This window comes from Oryx dammah, unplaced genomic scaffold, assembly GCF_014754425.2.
Source record: "Oryx dammah isolate SB20612 unplaced genomic scaffold, SCBI_Odam_1.1 HiC_scaffold_13, whole genome shotgun sequence".
NCBI classification, from domain to species: domain Eukaryota; kingdom Metazoa; phylum Chordata; class Mammalia; order Artiodactyla; family Bovidae; genus Oryx; species Oryx dammah.
In genome coordinates, this window is record NW_024070197.1 from 49,572,406 (window position 1) to 49,584,762 (window position 12,357).

Genomic DNA, 12,357 nt, shown 5'->3' on the forward strand with positions numbered 1-12,357 from the left:
TCCCTAGAATAAATATCATTTGAATGTGGTGTATAATCTTTTTATGTATTGTTGAACTTGATTTGCTAATATTTTGTTGAGGATTTATACATCTATTCTTACCAGGTATATTGGCCTGTAATTTTCTTTTCTTGTAATATCCTTGTCTGGTTTTGGTATCAGGGTAATGCTGGACTTATAAAATGAGTTTGGAAGTATTCCCTCCTCTTCTATTTTTTGGTAGAGTTTGAGAAGGATTGATATCAATTTTTTAATGATTGGTAAAATTCACCAGTGAAGCCATTTGGTTCTTGACTTCTTTTTTGGGATATTTTTGATTGCTAGTAATTAGTCTGTTCAGATCTCCTCTTTCTTCATGATTTGGTCTTATGTAGCTGTTACGATTCTACGAATTAATTCATTCCTTCTAGGTTGTCCAGTTTGTTGGCAATAAATTCCTCTCTCTCTCTCTTTTTTGGTGAGTCTGAAAAGTGAAAAATGAAAGTGTTAGTTGCTCAGTCATGTCTGACTCTTTGCGATCCCATGGACTGTAACCTACCTGGCTACTCTGTCCATGGACAAGAACACTCTCTCCAGGCAAGAATGCTGGAGTGGGTAGCCATTCCCTTCTCCAGGGCATCTCCCCAACCCAGGGATCAAACCCGGGTCTCCTGCATTCGGATTCTTTACCATCTGAGTCACCTTATCTGTAAAGTTTGTTTCCAGTTTTATCAAGATATAATTGACAGGTAACGTTATTTTTGTTTAAAGTATAAACATAATTGTTGATATATGTATACACTGCAAAATGATTCCACAGTAAGTTTAGTTAATTATATCACCTCACATACAATTTCTTTTCTTGTGATAAGAACTTTCAAGATCTCCTCACTTAACAACTTTCATATATATAATACTGCGTTATTAACTATAGTCAGCATGCTGTACATTATATCCTCAGGACTTTTATTTTATAGCTGGAAGTTTGTACCTTTTGACCACCTTCACCAGTTTCCCCAAACCCTCCCCATCCCCACCTCTAGCAACCACTAATTTGTTCCCTAAACAAACCACTCATTTGTTCATATGAGTTCTGGGTGATTTTTTTTTATAGATTCTACTTATAACTGAGATCATACAGTAAGTGTTTTTCTATGTCTGATTTATTTCACTCTGCATAATGTTGTCAAATTCCATGTTGTTGCAAATGGCAGAATTTCTTTCTTTTTATGGCTGAATAATATTCTGACACATTAAAAAATTATTCATCTGTTGATGGACACTTGACTATTGTAAATAATGCTGCAGTGAATGTGGGGTGCAAGTATCTCTTCAAGATAGTGTTAATTTCCTTTGGATATACACCCAGAAGTGGAATTGCTAGATTGCACGGTAGTCCTATTTTTAATTTTTTGAGGAAACACCACACTGTTTTGCACAGTGGCTGCACCAATTTACGTTCCCAGCAACAGTACACAAAGGTTGCCTTTTCTCTGCATCCTCACTGACACTTGTTATCTCTTGTTTTTTGGATGACATTCATTTTAACAGGAATAAAGTGATATCTCATTGTAGTTTTGATTTGCATGGTGGCCATTTCTGTGGTTTTTCACTCCACTGAGAAACAGGAGAATTTTTCTCTACAACCTCTGTCAGGAATCTTAGTGGCTCTCTACAGAAGATGGGAAGTGGGTTGGTTAGACCTACATGTATGCACACTGCTCCTTCTGACCATCTTTCTTGATTGACATCAGACGGTAACATTGTAGTACTATGAAAAATGGTAGAGATGGTGAGAAATCAGCCTCAAACTTCCCTGCTCACCGGAGCTAGTTCCAGAGCCTCTGCACCAGCTTTCTGTGGCATGAGCAGTTAAGAGAAGCTAGGATTCTGTTCTGTGATTCAGGATCAACAAACAGCTTTTGGGACAATACCTGTGACACCGCAGCAGGAGACAATCATTGCCAAGGTCTGTTTCCAGCCAGGAGCAGAGCTTGCGTTAGTTCAGCCTCTTCCTGACCAGGAGATCTTACATAAGTTCCTTGACCTTGTTGATTGGTCTTGCATAAGCTCATCAATTGAAAAGTGGAGATTAACAATATCTATGTCTTAGGAATGTTGTTTGAATTAAAATATGAAATATTTTAATATTTCACTTGAAACATAACTAGTGTGACTGAGGAACTGAAGTTTAAATTTTATTAGTTTTTAATTAAATAAAAAACTGATATGATTAAATTATTAAAACCCATAAAGTATATTTAGAACAACTTCAACATGTTAATTTGCTTTTCAAAAACTATCAATTTCATGCAATCTAAATACAAATAAAGGGTTTCCCAGGTGGCTCAGTGGTAAAGAATCTGCCAATTCATGAGATCTAAATACATCTAAAGTACTTCTGATGAAACTTTAGTGTCTGAATGGAGATGCGCTATAAATGTAAAATATACACTGGACTTCAAAGGCAATATAATAAAAATAATTGAAAATATCTCATAAATATTTTTATTTTGGTAACCTATTAAAATGATAATATTTTGATATATTTCACTAAATAAAATTATTATTGAAATTGAGTTTTAGAAAATACTTTGAGATGAATGAAAATGAGAACACAACATGCTAAAACTTATGGGGTACATCTAAACTAGAAATGAAATTTGTAGCTGCAAACTCTTATATGTTAAAAAGAAGATCTAATAATCTAATATTTAACCTTAAGAAACTAGAAAAGCAAGTTAAACTCAAAACAAGTAGAAAGAGGGAAATAACAAAGATTAGAGAAGTAATTGAAACAGAAAACAGAGAAACAGTAGAGAAAATCAGTGAAAAGAAGTTGGTTCTTTGAAAAGATGAATAAGTTGACAAATCCTTGGCTATCTTGAACTAGAGAGAAAGAGAGAAGACTCAATTACTAACATGAATGGAATGAAAGAGGGGACATCACTACCAGCCTTACCAAAATTAAAAAAAAGATTATAAGAGAATATTATGAAAACTTATATGCCAGTAGATTAGATAATCTAGATAAAATGGAGATTCCTTAAAAGGCACAAACATCGGAAAACTGGCTCAAAAAGGAACTGAAAATCTGAATAGACTTATAACAAGTAAAACAATATAAGTTTTACTTATAACAAGTAAAACTAGTATAAAAACTACCCATAAAAAATCCTAGGCCCATATGGCTATCAAATGTCTAAAGAGTTAACACCAATCCTTCACAAAACGTTCTAAAATTAGAAGAGAAAGAAACATTTTCTCACTCATTTTAGAAGACCAAACTTATCCTCATCCCAAAACCAGGCAGACTTCACTTCCTGTGATGAAACTACAGTACACTATCCCTTATGAATATAAATGTAAATATTCTCAATAAAATATTACTAAACTGAGTATAGCAACATATAAAAAGGATTATACACATCACAAACTGGGATTTGTTCCAATAAAGCAAAGGTGGTTTAACATAAGAAAATCAATCAATGTAATATGTCATATTAAAAGAATAAAGGATGATATCACCTGATCATTTTAGTAGCTGCAGAAAAAGCACTTGACAAAATTGAACACCTTTTCATGAGGCAAACACTAAGCAAATTAGATATAGAACTTTCTTAGCTTGATAAAGCCCACCTATGAAAAACCCCCAGGTAATAATAAATTTAATGGTAAAAGGTTGAATGCTTTCTTTTTAAGATCAGGAACTAGACAAGGATGTATATTCTTGCCATTTCTGTTAAACATTGTACTTGTGGTTCTAACCAGGGCAATTAGGCAAGAAAATAAATAAAAGGTATCCAGATTGGAGAGGAAAAAGTAAAATTCTATTCACAGATGACCTGATTTTGTATATAGCAAATCCTAAGGAGGGTAGAGAAAAACTATTAGAATTAATAATGAGTTCAGCAATGTTGCAGGATCTAAGATGTGAAAATCAATTGTATTTCCATACATTAGCAATCAATATTCTATAAATAAAGTTAAGAAAACTATTTCATTTACAGTAACATCAGAAAGAATAAAGGACTTAGAAATGAATTTAACCAAAGATGTATAAACTTTATATTCTGAAAACTATGAAACATTGTTGAAATAAATTAACAATGACATAAGTAAATGGAAAGACATCCCATGTTAATAGGTCCGAAAACTTAATGTTATTAAGATGACAGTACTCTCCAAAATGATCTATATGTTCAATGCAGTCTTGTCGGACTCACAGCTAACTTCTTTGCAGAAATTAATAATCTAATCCTAAAATTCAGATGGAAATTCTTGGGACCCAGGAGAGCAAAAACAATATTGAAAAAGAGGAACCAAAAAAAAGAAAAACAGAAGAAGAAGATAAAGTTGGAGGACTCACATTTCCCGACTTCAAAATCTACTACTAAGCTACATAAATAAAAAATCTGTTATGATGTAAGGATGGGCAGATATATCAATGGGATACAATTGAGAGTCTAGAGTTAAACCCTTTTATTTGTGGTCAATGGATTTTTGAGAACAGTGCCATGACAGTTCAGTGGGGAAAGAGTAGTCTTTGCAACAAATGATGCTGGTACACCATGCTTGATAACCACATAAAAGCTGGAGCCCCACCTCATTCTATAAATAAAAGTTAACTCAAATGATCATAGACCTAAATGTCAGAGCTAAAACTATAAAATTGTTAGAAGATAGTGTAGGAGTAAATTATATCTGACTCAAAAACACAAGATAGAAAAGTTGATAAATTTAGATTTCATCAAAATTTAAAAATCTTTATGCTTCAAAGGACACCATCATGAAAATGAAATGACAGCCCACAGAATGGGAGAAAATATTTTCAAATCATTTATCTGATAAAGGACTTGTACCTAGGGTATATAAAGAACACTTACAACTCAATGAGAAAGATAAATTTGAATAGACATTTGTCTAATGAGGATTTTAAAATGGCCAATAAGCATATGAAAAGATTTTTAACATCATCAGTCAAGAGAGAAATGTAAATCAAAACTACAAAGAGATACTATTTCAGACCCACTGGATTAACTAAAATAAAAAATAAAAATGGCAGACAGGTATTGGCTAGGATTTAGAGAAACTGGAACTCTCAGACATTGCTGGTGGGATTGTAAAGTTATGTATCCACTTTAGAAAACAATTTGGTAGTTTCTATAATGTTAAACATGGAGTTATCATATGACCAGCAATTTCACTTCTAGGTATAGTCTCAAGAATTGAAAACACAAGTCAACACAAAAACTTGTACACAAATGTCCTTAGCAGCATTATGCATAAATAGCCAAAAAGTAGAAACAGCACCAATGTTTACTATCTGATGAACAGGTAAACAAAATGTGGTAGGTATATTGTCCTTATAATGATTATTATTCAGCCATGAAAAGGAATCAAGTATTGATATATGGATGAACCCTGAAGATACTATGCTGAGTGAAAGAAATCCAATGATTCCAGTTATATGAAATTCCCAGAACAGGCAAACCTACAGAGGTAGAAAATACGTTATTGGTTGTCAGGAGTTGTAAGTAAAGAGGATGGAGAATGACTGCTGATGAGTATGATTTTTTTCCTGAGGTGATAAAAATGTTCTAAAACTAGAGTGGTAAACTATCTACTGAAAAACCACTGAATTGTATACTTTAAAATGGTAAATTTATGATCACATCTTTATTACTTATATTCCAATAATGCTTTTAGGAAAATTAAGTTCACCTATTTCTTTTTACTTTTTTAATGTGGCTATTAGAATTTTTTGAATTATATATGTAGCTCACACTATATTTCTATTGGGCAGTGTTATTCTAAATCTTATAAAGAAGGCCTGGAGATTTTTAATCATCATTTTTCTGAACCTATCTGAGGAGTTTCACAACCCCATTGTAACATAAGTAGCAATAAAATCTTCTACTGAGAGAAATCGTACCTGATATATTTGCTTCACAAGCTGTAAAGTCTTTAATGCATTATTATATCATTTGATCTTTACACCTTCCCGGGAGGAAGGCAGGAAAAGGTTATTATTCTCATTTTACAGATGGAGACACTGAAATTTCTAGAATGGGAAAGTACTCATCTAGGGCTACAGACCCTGGTAATGGACCCTGGTAATGGACCCTGGACTGCAGGCCCTGACCTCAGGTCTCCAGGTCCTTTGTTCTATAAGCCTTCCATCTGCCCTCAACCCCTCCCCACCTTCAAATTTGTCTGCCACAAGCAGCAAGAATTATTCCAGTCTTCCTCAGGGCCTCCATGCTGATATGAAAGACTTAAGAGAAGCATGTCAAGTCCATTACCTCCATTCCATGGGTCACAGCTGTCACCGCAAAATGACAGGATGACATTTGGCAGCTCTGATCTCCTTGACCAGACTACTGCAGATTTGGTCCCACACTTGAGATTCTGATTTAATTGGTCAGGACTGGGGCCTGGGTGTTAAGACTTTCGAGGGCTCCCCTGATGATGCTAATATGCAGCCAGTTTGGAACCACCACTCCAGGCTAGTGGTCTCAAACAAGCAGCTCATGGGCCAAATCTACATCCCAGATATGTTGCGTTTGACTCTCACACATGATAAATGTGTGTTTAAATTGGATTCAGTTGTCCACATTTAAAAGCATGGAGTTTTTACTTAAACTTGAATTTCTGGGATCCCTTGAGGACTGAGGAACTCTAGCAACTGGACCTGCATTTCTGTGTGGTGGCCAGTGGCTGGAGCTGAGCAGGGCTGCCCTTTTATACATGGCAGGAGTCCTCCAGGTTCTCATAGTTCATAGCACTCTTTATTGTCTCACACTAGCCCACATCATTTATTTTCACTATCTATCCATCCCTGTAGGGCTTTCCCTTGGAGGCTTGGAAACTGAGGCCTATTGACAAATAAGTGGGGGAGCTCAGACCTTCCTAGTTGTTGATTAAGCTAAGCAAACTTCTTTTTCTTTCCCAGCCTGAGAACATACTGTGTGTCAATCAGACAGGACACCAAATTAAGATCATTGACTTTGGGCTGGCCAGAAGGTAAGGGAGTTGTATTTTGGTACTTCAACAGAACTGCTTGGGGACTCTTGATTGCTCTCTTGGATATGGTTACCCACAACTCAGCCAGTTTTTGAATTTTGGGGACTAATATGAGAAGGCTCTCTTATAAGGTTGGTGGCCTTCACAAAACTATGTAGACAGGCCTTGTTACTACCCTCCTTCCTACCACAGGGGGCAGCTTTATGCTGCAGGCTCCATTTCTCCTTAAAAGGCTGTAGAGTTCTAGGTTCATCCACCTCTCTAGAACTGACTCAAATTTGTTACTTTTTTGACTGAGTAATGTTCCATTACTTAGCAACTAAACAACAAAATATTCCATTGTGTATATGTACCACAACTTCCTTATCCATTCATCTGTCGATGGACATCTAGGTCACTTCCTGTCCTGGCTAGTGTAAATGGTGCTGCAATGAACACTGGGGTACATGAATCTTTTTGAATTGTGGTTTTCTCAGGGTATATGCCCAGTAGTGGGATTGCTGGGTCATATGGTGGTTTTATTCCCAGTTTTTTTTAAAGGAGTTTCCATAGTGTTCTCCACTGTGGCTATATCAATTTACATTCCCATCAGCAGTGCAAGAGGGTTCCCTTTCCTTCACATCCTCTCCAGCATGTATTGTTTTTTGAAAATGGCCATTCTGACCAGTGTGAGAGCCTGTTCTACAAAGTGAAATAGGTCAGAAAGAGAAAAATGAATATTGTATATTAACACAAATATATGGAATATAGAAAAATGGTAGTGATGCAGGGCAGTAATAGAGACACAGACATGAGGAAGAGACCTGTGGGCACAACAGGGAAAGGAGAAGGTGGGACGATTTGAGAACAGCGCGAAACACATATATCACCACATACAGAATAGATAGCTAGTAGGAAGTTGCTAAAGAACACAGGGAGCTCAACCCAGTGCTCTGGGACAACCCAGAGGGCTGGGATGGTGTGGTGGGAGGGAGATTCAAGAGGCAGGGGACATATGTGTATACTTATGGCTGATGTACATTGTTATATGGCAGAAACCAACACAACACTTAAAGTAATTATCCTCCAACTAAAAATAAAATTTAAGAAAAGAATTAACTATATTTCAAACCACTTGTGTGAGCAGAGGGGAGTGGTAGTTAAAAGTCGCTGAATGGGGCTGCTGGGCAGCTCGTTTCTATTCACTCCCCAGGTCTCCTGGGGCCAGGGTGTGTGATACATTCAATAGCAACTCTGCCTTCCAGAAAATGGCGAGGTTAGACAGGAAAGTGTGTGACTGTGCAGGATGGTGCCATGGATAAGAGGTTCTGGGCACTCAGGACTGGGCTCACTCTTGGTAAAATGGTGATATAATGCAGTGACTATTGATATGGGCAGTTATGAAGTTTAAATGAGATACTACATCAACAGTGCAGAACCATCCTATGAGGGTGGTTAGGTTCTCAAGTTTTAGTGCATACAGTGAACATCATATATAACTAAAAAAAAACAAAAAACAAAAAAACTTTAAGCCCCTTAGAATGCAAGCCTAGTGAAGTACAGATAGCTTTACTGTTGGATCCTGTCCTGTGTCATGGGTGATAAACACCATGCCTCTGCAGGGCTCTTGTCCATGGCATGCACACCCAGTGGGGTGGCTGTAGCAGACCCTTGGCATTGGGGAGGACATCCACAGTCTATAGTGCTTCCCTGGTGGCTCAGATGGTAAAAAATCTGCCTGCACAACAAAATTTTGTAAAGCAATTATCCTTCAATTTAAAAATAAGTAGAAGAGAAAAGTTCAAACCCCCCGTCCCCCGCCACACACACAAAAAATATCTGCCTGCAATGCAGGAAACCTGCGTTCAATCCCTGGGTCAGGAAGATCCCTTGGAGAAAAGAATGGCAATCCACTCCAGGATTCTTGCCAGGAGAATCCCATGAACAGAGGAGCATGATGGGCTACAGTCCATTGGGGTTGCAAAGAGTCAGACATGACTGAGCGACTAACAGTTAACACTTTCCACAGTCTATAAAGATGGAAATAAATGCCTGCTCATCCGCCATGCTTCCTCCAGAATTCTGTTTCCACCAGGAAATGACATGCCTCTGAGAATCACATACTTTCTAGATAGGTCTTCGCACCACAGCTGAACAGTCAAATCTTGAAATTTTCTCTAGTGATCATTTTCCACAAAGAAGTTTTGTCTCTTTATGAGCCTTGCAGCATCTTCCACTCTCTCCCCAAGCAGAGAAGGGACTCTCATCTCCATGGAGGCAGAGCTGCTTGCCTGAGTTCAGCCTCTGGTGTCCAGCGCCTGCCTCCAGTGGTGGACTTCCTAGGCCACTGCTCCACTGGTTGAAGTGGTCGATGTTATCTCTTCGTAGGTGTGAAAGGTGCATTTTCAGTGCTCCACACGATGGATGGGAGGCCAAGTGTGGGGTTGCAGAGTAACAGCAGAGGGAAGTTCTTATCATTCCACTATACCTTCAGGATCCTCATTACACTGTGTATTGTATTTCATTAACAATACCAAGCCCCCCGACCCAAAAGCTTAAAAATCACACTTAACCCATAATGTAAAAAAAAGAATCGCTTAATATTTTTCTGAGTAATGTTGTATAACATTGGGATGCATGCTGTACAGTTGCATATCTTATGCAGCGGGGCATGCTTCTCAACCTAGTTTTCATGTCTCTGCCTGCTCCACAAAGAGCCTGTTTAACCATTTCCTTCTTAATCCCCAGGTTCCATCTTCATGATGCCACAGGTGTACTGTGTATCTGTTTATGTACTGTGGCCCTTTGGAGAGCCACAGGCCATTGTAATAGCTAAGACTTTTTTTGCCCCACCCCCACCAGAACCGGTGTTCCCTGGTGGCTCAGATGGCATAGTCTGCTTGCAATGCTGGAGACTCTGGTTCAATCCTTGGGTCAGGACGATTCCCTGGAGAAGGGCATGGCAACCCACTCTTGCCTGGAGAAATGACAAGGGACCTTGACAGGCTATAGTCCATGGGGTCGCAAAGAGTCAGACACAACTGAGCGACTAACAATTTCAGTTTCACTTTTCCATAAGAACCACTGTTCCCTCACTGCAGGGCAGTATGTTCTTCACTGAGACTGCACACGCTAGTGTATATGCAGAACCCTCCCAAATGTCAGATGACCAATTGCCAAATGAGGATTTGCAGTGACACACTGTGAATTCAGAGCAAGAAGTAACCACCTGAGGTCCCTGGAGTCTGAGAAGGGTTTTCGGAGCAGCCAGAAGAGAGGAATGGACGAAGTTTTGTTACCTGCAGGCAATAGTGCTGGTAAACGTTTAACAACCTGCTGCAGCTGGAGCGGGAGAGGAGATAGGATTGATCTGTAACCTTTGCTAACTTTGGCTGATTTCAAGCTACCAATATGACATCACTGAGTACAGAGCTGAGAGGAGATGTGCATAGCTGGCCTTCATGCACCTGTGACAACTGGCTCTAGCACAACTCTGCGTGGAGGCGAGGCAAGAGGGCTAGTGTGACTCGAGGGCTGAGAATAGGATGTGCTCTGTGTGCGAGCAGGCTGACCTGGGGAGGGCAGGAGCTGCAGGTAGGTCAGTGGATGCCAAGGGCACTTGCGGAGCACTGGAGAGGTGTAGGTGTCAGAAAACATGGTGCTCAGCAAATGGCCCTCAGTGGAGCTGGGCCCACAGGTTCATGGGTTCTGGCTGTAAGATGAAAGGAAAACATCAAAAACATCCTCAGCAGTCTGGCAAACTGGTCACTCAGCCAAGGATTGTTTGGCAAATTGGCCTGCTTACTGGGCAGTGTGATTTTAAGAGGAGGGACCTCTGGGGAGGCCTATGTGTGTTGAGAGAGTATGACTTATGCTCCAGAATAGTTTAAATTTTTGTAAAGAGGGAGGAAATGACAAAGTTTCTCCCTAACAAGAACTGTAGAAAGTACAGTTGTATTTCTGGGTGGAGCTATGAGAAGGCTCTGAGATTGTGAGTGGAGGTATGGCCCTTAGTAGGGAGGGGCCATACAAATATTCAGAGGCTCTGACATCCAGCAAGAGGGACCAGTTTTACAGCAAGCTGGGTGCTAAGAGTCATCAGTGAGTCTAAGTAAGGACATATCAAAGGGTCAAGGATGGAGACAAATGGGAAATAGCTTGTTTAAGCTTGGTCTCCAGAATTTTGGGTGCAGAGTTGTGCCTCCTGACTCCCAGTCTAGGGCTCAGATTGGGATCTATGCACATTTAATCAGATCCTTTGTCAAGGCAAGGAGGTGCTTGTCCCAAACCTATGGACTGTGACTGCATATGTGACCTTATGATTACAGAGGGCCTTCTCTGGGAATTTGGAAAGAGAATCTTAGATACTTTGACCCAACTTTGGGGTGGATGGATTGGTTAACTCTTGCCACAGTACTATTGTATAACGAGTCACATCCATATACACTCCTTGCTGTATAACAAGTCACAGTGACTTAAAACAATTGTTTATTTCCCTCTGCACGTTTTTGAGTCAGCTGGGGAATTAGTATGATGGACCCAACTTACACTAGCTCATGATAAGGAATCTTGTAAACCAGTTGTTAAACATGACCATTATTAAAAATTAAATTGTATAAATGTACAATTAAAGAAATTACATTGAAACAAAGATATCACAATTTTACGTTATTTATTTTCATCTTTGGTTGTTCTGGGTCTTCGTGGCTGAATGTGGCCTTCGTCTAGTTGCAGAGAGTGGGGGCTACTGTCTAGCTGTGGTGCTCGGGCTTCTCATTGTGTTGGCTTCTTTTGCTGCAGAGCACAAGCTCTAGGGTGCAGAAGCTTCAGGAATTGCAGCACGTGGGCTCAGCAGTTGCAGCTTGTGGGGCCGAGAGCATGGCCTGAGTAGTTGTGGCATAAGGGCTTAGTTGCTATGTGGCATGTAGGATCTTCCCAGACCAGGGATCAAACTTCTGTCCCCTGCATGGGTAGGCAGATTCTTATCTACTGTACCACCAGGGAAGTCCAAGATATTACATGTTAAAAACTTAATAATTCCTAATTATTTTACTACATTTCACTATTATTTATGCTTATGAGGTTATTTATGCCTATTATTCTTATTGTGGAAAGACTATAAAATAGTGTGCTATGGCCTATCTCTTCTCAACTCTTTATTCAGTGACATCCTGATAGTACTTTAAAATCAGGCATGGTGAAATCAATATTCATACCATTGGCAGATGCTAAAAATCAGGATTTTTTTAAAAAATCAGATGACTGGTTGTTAAACTTTTACCCACACACCAGTGGTAGGGAGTTTCTGATCTAGGCTGAGTTGAACTGGGCTTGGATGCAGGTCGGTGAGGACAGGTCTTTTCCAGGTGTCTC

The 12,357-nt window shown here is 39.0% G+C and overlaps 1 protein-coding gene across 4 annotated transcripts in view; it reads left to right on the forward strand.

Annotated features, from left to right (window-relative positions):
• The window catches only part of MYLK3 (myosin light chain kinase 3), a 59,710-nt gene that overhangs the window by 36,146 nt on the left and 11,207 nt on the right, over positions 1–12,357 (forward strand). For all 4 annotated transcript variants that reach the window (XR_005723373.1, XM_040253608.1, XM_040253609.1 and 1 more), the window contains exon 9: positions 6,935–7,005. Coding sequence is in view for 3 of the 4 variants with exons in the window: in XM_040253608.1 (XP_040109542.1) it covers positions 6,935–7,005 (71 nt within the window). In the remaining variant the exon portion in view is untranslated. The remainder of the gene's footprint in view (positions 1–6,934; positions 7,006–12,357) is intronic.